The following is a 12,395-nucleotide window of genomic DNA, read 5'->3' as shown; positions in this document are numbered from 1 at the left end:
GACGTTTTGTAAAACTTGACAAACGTTTAACGAAATTTTATGAACATTTTATGAAATTTTATACATGTTTTATGAAATTTCATGAATTTTTTGTGAAATTTGATGAACGTTTTATGAGTTTTGATTAGCATTGTCTAAAATTTCATGAATGTTTTGTGAAGTTTCACGATTATCTCTCAAGTAAATCCGCTTTCGGATCTTCAACAGTCTGCTTTATAACTCGTTATGAAATAAAAAACGTACTCAGCATCCAACATACCTCATGCAGTTATTGCTAACCGTTGTTTCCCCATTATATTGAGAGGAGAAAAAAAATTTAAAAGAAAAAAAAAGAAAGAATACTAGCAAAACTAATAGAAAGGGCGAGACAGCCGCTTCCTCGCCTGCTCGTTCGACCGGCAAACTCGTCTCTGTGAAGGGGGGAGGAGTTTTCACGTGGGCGCTGCTTTCAACTCGATAGCCAGGACACTTCGCGCTCAACGACCAGACAGACGAGACTGGCCTTCGAACTTGGCTCAGCATATGACGGCAATGGCTTTTAGATCCCCGATGTGCGATTTCAATGAGGTAAGAGAGTTTTGTGTGGGAGGATCATTTCGCTCTTCGCACCTTTGGAGGGAGGAACTTTTTTGGGGGACTCCATTTCTGCATTGGTGCGTCGAACTTTTCGCGCTATTTCAAATCTATTTTCGGGACAATTGTATTTGTTTGATTCTACTTTTAAAATTATTACAAGAAATTAAAAATACCCGCCTTTTTAACTTTATGTGAATATGTTATTTTGATATTTTATTTAAACAGTAACCTTTCGTTATCTCGCACTTTTCAGGGGAGGGATTTTTTTGGGTACTCCAAATCTACATTGGTGCGCCGGACTTTTCGCGCTATTTCAAATCTTATTTTATTTGTTTGATTCTGCTTTTAAAATGATTACAAGAAATTAAAAATGCCCGCCTTTTTAACTTTATGTGAAAATGTTATTTTGATATTTTATTCAAACAGTAACCTTTCGTTATCTCGCACCTTTCAGGTTGAGGAATTTTTTTGGGTACTCCATTTCTACATTGGTGCGCCGGACTTTTCGCGCTATTTCAAATCTTATTTTATTTGTTTGATTCTGCTTTTAAAATGATTACAAGAAATTAAAAATGCCCGCCTTTTAAACTTTATGTGAAAATGTTATTTTTATATTTTATTTAAACAGTAACCTTTCGTTGTCTCGCACCTTTCAGGGGAGGAATTTTTTTGGGTACTCCATTTCTACATTGGTGCGCCGGACTTTTCGCGCTATTTCAAATCTATTTTCAGGCAATTGTATTTGTTTTATTCTACTTTTAAAATGTATGCAAGATTTTAAAAATGCCTGCATTTTTTAATTTGAGAAAATGTTATTTTGATATTTTATTTAAACAGTAACTTTCGTTATGTCGCACTTTTCGGGAGACGACGGAAAAGCGCGATATATCCAAATCCTCGATTTACTCTGAAGTTATAAAAAGTAACTACAGGGAAGCACCGTTTATACGTTTCTCTTTTATACGTTTTTGACATTTATACGTTTTTTAATCTGGTCCCTGCGGAGTCCAATAAATATTAATGTATACCTATCATACGTTTTTTCATACAGTCCGAACAAAAACTTATAAGGTTACTGGTTTAATGTACAAATAAATGATGAGTATAACTAGGAAAAAATTCTTTTTTAACAATATCAGGACGATTTTTTTATACAAACCACATAAAATTAGTTTACCGTTGTTCTTTTAAGATAGATAGATGTATTTAAAATATTTCTATTGTCTTTTGATGAAATAAAAATCTAAAGATACAGCTTATACAGTGGAGTTTAGTGAAATAGAAAACGCCTGTTTTTTTTTCCTTTATTAAAAAAAAAAAAAAAACTTCCTGGAGGAAAGCATTATTTTCACTTCACTAATCTAAAGTTAAAGTAAGGCTTTATTTACATTTAATTTTTCGGGAGACAGTAAAAACAACGATATGTCCGAATGAGCGAGAGATATAACGAGGAGTTACTGTATTTTTAAACTTTGTTTAATATTTCAGTCGTTTGTTTGTAAATACTACAGACACTTTTGCATAATTAATATCAATCACGGAATGAAAGATACTGAGCACTTCGCACTCGTAAAATGAAAGGGATACATTTCAAATTGGAATTTGCCGAAATCAGATGGTTGTAGGAATATAATGAACTAATATTACATATGAGAGGTCACGGGGGGAGGTCACCGTGACCTCTTAAAAAGTTCTTATTCGGCAAGTGTTTGACTAGAGATTCGGAAGGAGTGTATCGCTTATTAATTTTTATCCGTTTTGATGATGCATAGTATAGTATATTTGCTCATTAGATGTAGTCATGTTTGTATGTATCTGCGATTATTTTTTATTTTGTTTTCAACATTCGGTAAAATTCGGAGTTTTATTCGGCAAATTGTAAATTCCCCTGTCCCAAAAGTTTAAGTTTGGAGCTCCCCTGTGCATTAGTCAGGGAAAAACCTGACGCAGAACCTTCCCATAATGTTTTATTTACAATTATATCAATTAAAATGTTTTTACTGTTATGTGTTACTACAGTTTTCAATGATGTTATAAATTTCTGAAAATGAAATTGAGCTAAAATGATTATTCACTGCTGTACCTTATTTCAGTTTAAAAAAATTTGCAAGATCTCTCGAATGATACGTGACCATTGCTTTCTTAAGAAAAGAAATATTATAAACATGTCACACTTCCCATTCTAATTAGTTCGTTGAAGTTATTAAGCAAAAACGCAGGAAAGTGTTTCGTTTATATACAGAGAAATTGAGTTTCAGTCTTCTATTGACAAACGAAAAACTGATTTAATTTTGTTAGTTTAATTGCAAACAAAATATCAAAAATTTACATTGTCTTATCCTTTTTTTATAATTTTACATTCATAATTAATGATTGTTTTTCTGTTTCTAGTCTAACAATTTTATACAGTTTCATGCAACAAGAAAAGTGAATATTTGTATTTGTTAATTATAATTATAAAATTTGCAAAAACTTTACCTCAGTTACGATAAACCCTCTTCGTTTGTTTATTTCTACCAATAAAGTTAGTTTCATGTGATTCCTAAAAGTAAGTTAGCTTTTCAAGTCATCTTAAATTCTAAGTGACCATAATATTGTTAAAAAGTTTAATAAAATATTTAAGTAATTAATTTACAGTTTCGAGTTCTCGTGCTTAAAGTGTTTTGATTTATTTTCTACTTACGTAAAACATTTTTAATTATGCAAATGGATACAAATGTAATTTTTTGTTACATTTACCGAAATCAGTTTTTACACGTTACAGTTCACACACTGAATTTTTATTGTGCGAAATTTTTTTTTCTTATATTATGAAATAACTTTCTTTTTCGCTAAAAAAAAAAAAAAAAAAAAAAAAAGATGGGCAATGTTGTTCTTTTTAACGATCCGTTCATCAGAGGATCGTTCATTCCATCTGTTCACTAAACTCGTTCATTTAAAAATGTTGCAGGTTATTTCGCTGCAAGACATACTCACGTACATTCGAAATGTTTCATTAGATCAGTAATATTCTTTTAAGGAAAAACAACTAAATTACCTAAAAGTAAAAAAATTTGCCTATAAAAATTAATAAAAATATTTTATTGAGGTTCAAAAGTATTATACCAATAGATCATATGTAACGAAATAAGTAACAATAAAAATGTCAGTTACTTAGCCGGGGTGCGAATAATTTAATTTCAGAAACCGGACGCACCTGAATATTAAAGAGCTTACAAATGATCTCATAATAGCCATGGGACAAAAAAAAAAAAAAAAAAAAAGCCGCCCTCTTCCCCCCCCCCTAAAAAAAACGCTGCAAGTTCGAATTAGGAAAGATATAGACAGTAATGTAATACCCTCCATCAACAGTCTCAGGATACTGAATGTAAAATTGGGACTCAGAAGTCACCAAGCTAGTTAAAAAGAAAGCCAAATTAATATAGATGGTAGTTAAGAGATGTTCCAGATAGTAGACAAAAGGATCGCTAGAAAAGAGATAGAAGGAATTTTTAGAAATAGTTTTGGTGACAGAAAGCGTGAGAAGGATATTAAAAGGTGCATGGGATAGAAATTGGAAAGTCTAAACATTTTGTTAGTAGCCTAAACAAGTAACACAAAGCTTACGTTCGACGAGCTCGACCGGTAGCGCCCGGTTAGTCAATCACGTGACAGCTAATGATCACGTGCTCCAATCCACCAATCAACAGCTTTAAATAACCAGTGAGGTAACCAATAGATGATAGAACGCTGCGGTTTGTAACCGGTTTCTTACCGGTCGACCGGTGAGGTTCGTCGAACGCAACCAAAATAGTATTACTAAATTTGCACATTGAAAAAATGCAAATGAACTGAAACGGTTAAAGAAAAATAACGATTAAAGCAGAAATAAAAAATGGTTCGAAAAGAATATATTAGTATTGTATAGAGAAAAAAGAAATTTGCGATTGATTGAGAGTAAAGAATTGGAAGATGATTCTTATTGTAATTACAAATTTTTTAAAAAAATGAAAAATAAGAATGAAAAAAGTGCATCAATACGTACAATATTCCAAACTTGTTCACCGTTGGTCCGTTCGTTCATGAACGGCACATCCCCACAACAAAAGTACTTCATTTCGATTTCCAATTTGTAAAAAAAATACTTGTAACAGAATTTATTTGTTAAAGAGTTGACTTAAAACTTATCTTTGCAGAGAACAATATGTAATAAAAGGACATTTATAATAATAAAACAATATGTAATAAAGGTACATAAAAATACTTCTCTTTATCTTACAATTTTAATTTTTGACTTTTAGGAGACCGAAATGAGGTATTTTTGTTGCTAGAAAGAAAGTTATTTCGCAATACTATTAAACTATTTAGTAAAAAAAATTCGTTTGTAAAAAAAAAAAGAAAAGAAAAAGAAGAGAAAAATCTCATTACAGCGTATACTTAATAAGGAGTTAACTTACAATTTAACTTTACAAAATGTTTTTGTGTTGAATTTTTATACCCTTACACATAGAATTTTTTTGAATGTTTTGGTAATAGTGTGTTCTTGAAAAATCGTAGCATTTTGGATCAAGTTTACAATGCAAACTGCTTACACGTGTTTTGCAGTTAAAAAAACAATCTTCTTCAGTGCATAAAAATGCACACACCGCGACAAAAATATCAAAACAATACTAGTTCAAGTAACAGATTCTAATTATGGTCCAGAAAAATATGCTCTTTAATAAAAGGTATATGCATGTTATTTTCACTACAAAATCTGTACCTGGGAGGTAAAGCGCACTCTGTCACAAAAATAACACTGTCCAAGAGTTTGTTTAAAGATTTCTTCCTGATTCACTGAATTATATTTTATGGGGTTTTAAAATGATTTTTTTTTAAATTATAATATATGTTATAATCTTAAAGATAATGAAAGGTAATATAAAGGATGTCCGAAAAGTCCTTGACACAGTTTAAAAATTCATAAAAAGTTACAAATTTTAGCATGAATATGCGGTTTGCGCCAAAATACTCCATAGGTTCAAGAATTGAATTTATATTGACGGCTGTATCGCTACAGCAAAAAAAAAAAAAAAAAAAGAGAAATGTAATGCGATATAATTAACCATTTTATTCGTAAAGCAATACCTTTCATTACCATTGTGTGCACCGTTTGTGACATAAGATGAACATGAGAATCGTTTAGATGTGGTTCCATCAAGATACGGGGCACACATTGAACTATGGAAATGAAGGGTATTGCGTTATGTTTAATAACATGATTAAAATCTCACATGACGTTTCTTTTTCCTACTGTGACGATGCAGTCGTCAATGTTAATTACTTTTTTCTTTTTTTTTACGATGCCATAAAAAAAGTCTTGAAACTATGAAGTATTATGGTGCAAACTTCATATTCATACAACAACATGTTGCTTTTCTATAAATTTTTAAAATGTGTCAAGGACTTTTCGGACACCCTGTATGTTTTTCATTTAATATACATCTTTTCAGTTCTTAGAATTAAATTGTTTTTAAGTTACAGTAAAGCCTGTTTAGTTGTCCGCTTCTGACAAGAAACAGAATTAGTCGTATATCACACATATCACCCTTTATAGGTTGACCACCTGTCTAAGCTGACCACAAAAGTACTGCACTACAAGTGGTCAACTTACACTAAATAAAAGCTAGTGGACATAGTTTTTTTCATCTCCCAGGTACAGAATTGTACCTCAATGATTATTTTTTATCCGCTGTACCATTGGTGCATCTGTAATCCATAAACGATTCATTCTTTTTATAAAGACATCTTACTTTTAGTGATGTTACCGAAATAACCATGGATATTTAAAATTGCACTGAAGTTTTTCCGATTGAAATTTAAAAACGATAATGTTTTCGGTATCCTTTAATCGCATATAAATTGGATTCATTGTTTAATAAATTTTCTTGGAACTCTCTTTATCTGCACCGATATCTTCAAAGTTGATTACAATGCGCATTCTAATCGAACTTTTCTTTCTCATATTAAAAAAAAAACTATTCAATTGAATAAAAATCTATTTATTTTCAAGCAATTATGAATAATAATTCGATTTCCATCCCGTTTCTCGATCTTCCTCCATTCCTCATTTATTTTTTGATGAATAGTGTTCCATTTAACGGAGATTTTATGCTCTTTCAAGCGGAAATGCGTCCGAATTGTAAATAGAAAATGAAAAGCGTAATTTGAAAACTTTAAATTTATTAGTTCACACGAGCAGCGAATTAAAAAAGTTTACAGATTTCATTTCCTTTAAGTTTAATGATTTAACTTTAATGATTTAACTACTGTAGAACCTCTCTTAAGGGACACCTCCGAATAAGGGACACCTCTATTTAAGGGACATTTTTCATGGTCCCAGTCCCTTTGAATAGGGACCTCCATGTATTTGCCTCCAATTAAGGGACACTCTATTTAAGGGACAGTCACACAGAAAAAAATTACAAAAAATTATGTACAAGTGCATAAGAAAGAGTGAATTTACTGGAATTCAAGTTTTACTTTTCCTCTAAAAATTAATGGAGGAGAGTTTAACATTAACATAATTTAAAGAAACAAGTATATATAGTAAAAGTCTTGCTGAAAGTTACATGCACGATTTGCCCATCAAGATATTTATTCAAGTAGGCTCAGGGCCAGGGCCGTGGTAGCCCGATCGGTAGAGTGTCGGATTCGGGGCCGGAGGCTCCCGCGTTCGAACCTCGATGGTCGAAGACCCACCGTCGCCATTAAAGGGGACTGGGCGACGTTAAATATGCTCGTGGTCTCAATGTCCTCCAAGTGAAACGATACCTCTGGGGGTGCTAGCACCAGGTAGCTATTAGCTCCTGGTCTAGTTCTAAATTCTCATTAATTGTTCGATCCAGTGATGGTGCTGCCATCCATCGGTATATAAAATAATGGAGGCAAGGCACTTAGTATGCAGTCCTCGACATAAATACAGTTGTAGTCACTTGTGACTCTGAATAGGAATAGGCTCAGGGCCAAAGGAGAGGGTACAACTGCCTAGCTTTTTCTATAATAAAACTAATTGTAATTCACAATGTCTTGCATTGTAAATTACGTGACATGGAGCAAATTCACGTAATGAAATACTTAATAATTGCTTTATGCTGCAAAATTTTGGAATTACCAAATTTTGATTTAATTATAATTAATAAAATAATAAAAACTCAAAAAAAATTATTAAGTGTGAATTTTATTTAGTTGTGTATGAAAAATGTATAATATTTAATCTTAACTGTTAATAGTCTAAGTTCATGAAAAAAAAAAATTATACTGAGTTAACACATTGCATGCATAAACTGAAATACCTCTGAAGAAGGGACACCTCTATTTAAGGGACAAAATGTCTGGTCAACATTAGTGTCCCTTATTAAGAAGTTCTACTGTACCTTTCATTTTCTGTCTCCTCTTCATTTCAAAATTTATTCAAAAGCTTCACTTTTGCGTTTTTCTTATCGTATTAATTTAATCAAGTGTTAATGATAAAAATACAGCAAATGTTTCACTATTGTAAAAAGCCAAAGGAAGGAAAAACATCTGTTCGATTAATTTGACTTGAAAATATTTAATATTCAAACTGATTTAATCTGAATCTTCAAAAACAATTCAATAATGAATTCTTTAAGTCAGGTAGGTGCTTTCAACGTTTTCCAACCCACAAACCAGTTCTTGTGTAATTTTAGCTATGCATACTCCCCCCCCCCACAAAAAAAATGTCTTCTTTAAATTTGTTATATTTTGAAATTTAACTGTTAAACCGATAATTTTTTAATTATATATTAAAAATGTAAAATAAAACAAGAAATTTTGTTCAGATTGTTTTTTGGTTACTCTGGTTAAGAATTTTTTTTATGATTTACAGATAAAGCTAAAAAAAGCTGGGTGAATAATTAGTGGGAGATCTGGGCTTTTTTTTTTTTTTTCAAAGTACATCAATTATTGGGTTTGGCTCGGTCACACACACAAATACAACCGCAAATCCTCAACCTTACATTATTTCGATACTTGCTCTTCGGGCAAATTTAACTCGAAAACCCTCTTTCGAGGAAGTTGACAAAACTTTTGTCGGATGTCTTTTCATCGATAAGCTCATTTCTTCTTCTTTTCCATTGAAAAAGGCGTTCCTCATAACGCCGAAACACGTGTCTGCAGTAATCTGCAATTCGGGTTTTTTGACGTCGTTATTTTTTATTTTACTTTCTAGCACAAAGGTATTTATTTAATTTCTCATTTAGAGTTACGGCCCGTAGCCGAAAATTTTGTGACACGTTTAAAGCTCTGTATTAAGGCTAGAGGTAGCAAATTTGAAAATTTGTAAATATATTAAACGAAATAATGTATTCCTGTATTTCTTTTGAAGTTTGGTTGTAATATATTCATTCGCATTAAAATTATAATGTACCATGAGTGTCCAAGCTGTTTCTTATCACCCTGCATAGTTATCTGATATAAAGCTTACTTTTATTTTAAATGTTTTGAACAATGTCAAATGCATGCAGGGCAAAGTGAAATAGTTCATTTTGTTCACTTATTTCATCATTTATTAAATCACTTACGTATTTATTTCTTAAATAGTTCACTTACATTCTTTCTTTTATTTATTTATTCATTAATTCACGTTTTTTCTTCTTCATTTGCTATTTTATTCAATCATTTATTTTTTCTCATATATTAATTACTTTATTTGTTTATTACTTCATTTATTTCTTTCAGTTATTCAATCATTATTTCATTTACTCATTCATTTGATCAAAAATGTTTTTGATAAACAAATAGAAAGTATTTTATGAGAAAAAAATATGTTTGCTTCATAGGGGGAAAAGTGAAAATTTCCATTGCCCCCCCCCCTTTTTTTTGAAAGTTCAAATATTTAAGAAATTAAAAAAATAACGTTTCAATGAAAGTTCTATTGCAAAATACGTTCTTGTTTCTTTATATGTACTGCAATTTTCAAATTTCCAATTTGTTCATTTTAAAAAAGGCAAACTATCTTAACTATTTCACTTTGCCCCACATTCTTCTACATAAGACAAAGTAGACCATGTTGTAGTAAGTTACCGCCCCTAAGCATGGGCTAAGGCAGAAATACTTAAAATATACCACCAGCTCAGTTATTCCGATTGAATAACTGAGCTGGTGGTATATTTTAAGTATTTTAAGTAAACTAGACCATAATTTTAATTTTTAATTCGAAACGTGGAAATATACAGTAACGCGAATGCTGAAAATTCGTCACTTCTGACATTGTGAACCGTGAAATATTTATGTGCACAGTTACGTAATTAATCGGACATTTTCTTTTTTTTTTTTTTTTTGTAAGAATCCTTTATCATGTCGTAACGTAAAAAAGCACGAAGAGCAATCGTGGAACTCTTTCCTTTGACGTAACTTCTTTTTCTTCTTTTAATCGTTTTAACAAACTTTTAACTAAAATGATAAAAATGTGGTGTAGTTTCAGTACCATAACAAAATACAGAAATAAATTTACTTGCTCATTTCAAGGCCATGTCAAAGTTCAGGAACTCTCTTGTAAGTGTACGAAAATTGAAGAAATTGAAACGCATTGTTGATGATACTAAAGCATTAGAAATCTAAGTAACAAAAGAATATGCACCAACAATGACTTACTTCACTTAACTTACAAATTTGATAGGTCATAATGTTTCATTCGCTAATCTCGCGTTCGTTGCTTACTGTTGGTTTTAAAACACGAAATATCTTTGTGTACAGCTTTAGACGCTCCTTTTCCTAGATATTTCAAATAAATAATTGGTAATCTTTACTAATAATAAAGCTGAAAGTCTCTCTGTCCGGAGGATGTCTGGATGTCTGTAGGATGTCTGGATGTCTGTGACGCGCATAGCGCCTAAACCGTTCTGCCGATTTTCATGAAATTTGGCACAAAGTTAGCTTGTAGCATGGGGGTGTGCACCTCGAAGCGAGTTTTCGAAAATTCGATTTTGTTCTTTTTCTATTCCAATTTTAAGAACAAAACTATCATAAGATGGACGAGTAAATTACGAAATTATCATAACGTGGAACCGTAACATGGGCACAAGCCAATTGGCGAGATACGAAGTTATCATAATGTGGAGCCGTAACACGGGGACAAGCCAATTGGCGAGAAAATTCACCATACATTATTTGTAAATATACAAGCGAACTAAAAGACCTTTTAATTTTTCTATTACGGGCGAAGCCGTGCGGGTACCACTAGTATCATATAAATGCGTTTAAATAATGGCCAAGACCTGTTATTTAGGGGAGTCAGGTGGGGACCATGCTCCCCCTGGCTTTAAGAAGTCAATGTATTTACATATACATGAACGTGATTTTCGTTGTTTCTCGATATAATATACATTGAGTACATAATTTTTGCCCCCCATACCCAGGAAAAATGTGAAAGGAGGGGGCAGCATTGACCGCGTTCTGATATCCTAGATAATCAAATATTATTAACATAATTTCAACTAACAAATAAGAACTTTATGAAGAGAAATTCTGGAATAAGAAAGTACATTTAGTTCCTTATTAAAGTTTATTTCCGGTGGATGCATTAAAATTTAGTTTCTCAAAAAAGAAAAAAAAAAGTAGACAAAAATTAGCAGTTTTCGTGAAATTGTATTTATTATAGTCAGTAAGTTACCGCCCTATAGCCAGAGCTAAAGGCAGAAATACATGAAATACACCGCCAGCTCAGTCAATTCCAGCCGAGGACTGCAGTTTCGTGCTTATTAGCACTCATCAGCCCTGCATAGGACAACCACCATTTCATGTATTTCTGCCTTAGCCCTGGATATAGGGCGGTAACTTACTGAATATACCTGCCTTGCCTGCAATATTCGAGTTGAACCGAACCATTGTTTCGGTCACTCGTCTGGTCAGTGCTAATTCTATATTAGCTACCAGTTTGTTTTGCACTCTTGGCTTCCTTAAGAGGTTTTGCCGGGCTGATGAGTGCTAATAAGCACGAAACTGCAGTCCTCGGCTGGAATTGACTGAACTAGCGGTGTATTTCATGTATTTAATATAGTACTTACTTTCCTGAATATTTGTAATTTTCAACTTTTACACATCAAAAACTGTAACATACATGTCCTACATATCATCAATGTCACCACTAACTAAATTAAATAAAAGTAATATTTCTTCCTAGCTATCATTACGGAAACGAAATTTGATGCGTACATTCCTCTGTGATCAATTGTAATTAATGGTTTTTTTATTTGATTCTGCTCATCATCCATTGTTCTAATGTTTCATTTTCTTATTCTTTTTTTAAATTCGAGATTCATCTTCGTTGCTATTAAAAAAAGTAATAAATCTCAGTTCCATACTGAAATAAACGTTAACGTTCGATGTTGATTTACCTTCCAAAACTTTGGAAATCATCTGTGTCGTAAAATCACAGCGAGAAAAGTTGTAAGCAAATTATTTCCTCTATTTTACTGTATTAACTCAAGTACATAAAAAATATAGTAATATGATGAAACGATGCTAGTTTCATGAGACATGATGTTATACTGTAAACATTATCAAGGGCGGACTGGGTTCCGCAAGAGGGCATCAACCTTGGCCTCCAAAGAGCGCAAAAATAAGTGCAAAAGAAAGAAAAAAATGTGCAATAAAAAAAGGTACTAAAAAGAGAGAGAAAAGAAAGAAAAAGAAAAAAACGATGATACACAGGCTTAAAGAAAGGAGAAAAAAAGCGAAGGGAAGTCGCACAGGTTTGTGAGGGCAAAAAAAAAAGAAAAAATTGCACCAAAATATTTAAAAAATAAATTAATTGAAAAAAACTTTTTTTAATTAAAAAA

The 12,395-nt window shown here is 32.0% G+C and overlaps 1 protein-coding gene across 2 annotated transcripts in view; it reads left to right on the top strand.

The window, feature by feature from the left end:
- LOC129231356 (galactose-3-O-sulfotransferase 4-like) overlaps positions 1-12,395 on the top strand; it is a 185,251-nt gene that overhangs the window by 126,363 nt on the left and 46,493 nt on the right. The window contains exon 1 of one of the 2 annotated variants that reach the window (XM_054865647.1): positions 485-567. The exons of the other annotated variant lie outside the window; for it this stretch is intronic. Coding sequence (XP_054721622.1) covers positions 523-567 — 45 coding nt within the window. The 5' untranslated portion in view covers positions 485-522. Of the gene's footprint in view, positions 1-484; positions 568-12,395 lie in introns of those variants that run through there. 2 annotated transcript variants of the gene reach the window in all.

Source organism: Uloborus diversus, chromosome 10 (assembly GCF_026930045.1).
Source record: "Uloborus diversus isolate 005 chromosome 10, Udiv.v.3.1, whole genome shotgun sequence".
NCBI lineage: Eukaryota > Metazoa > Arthropoda > Arachnida > Araneae > Uloboridae > Uloborus > Uloborus diversus.
Note: the sequence above shows the minus strand (reverse complement) of the source record. Positions and strands in the feature narration are given on the sequence as shown.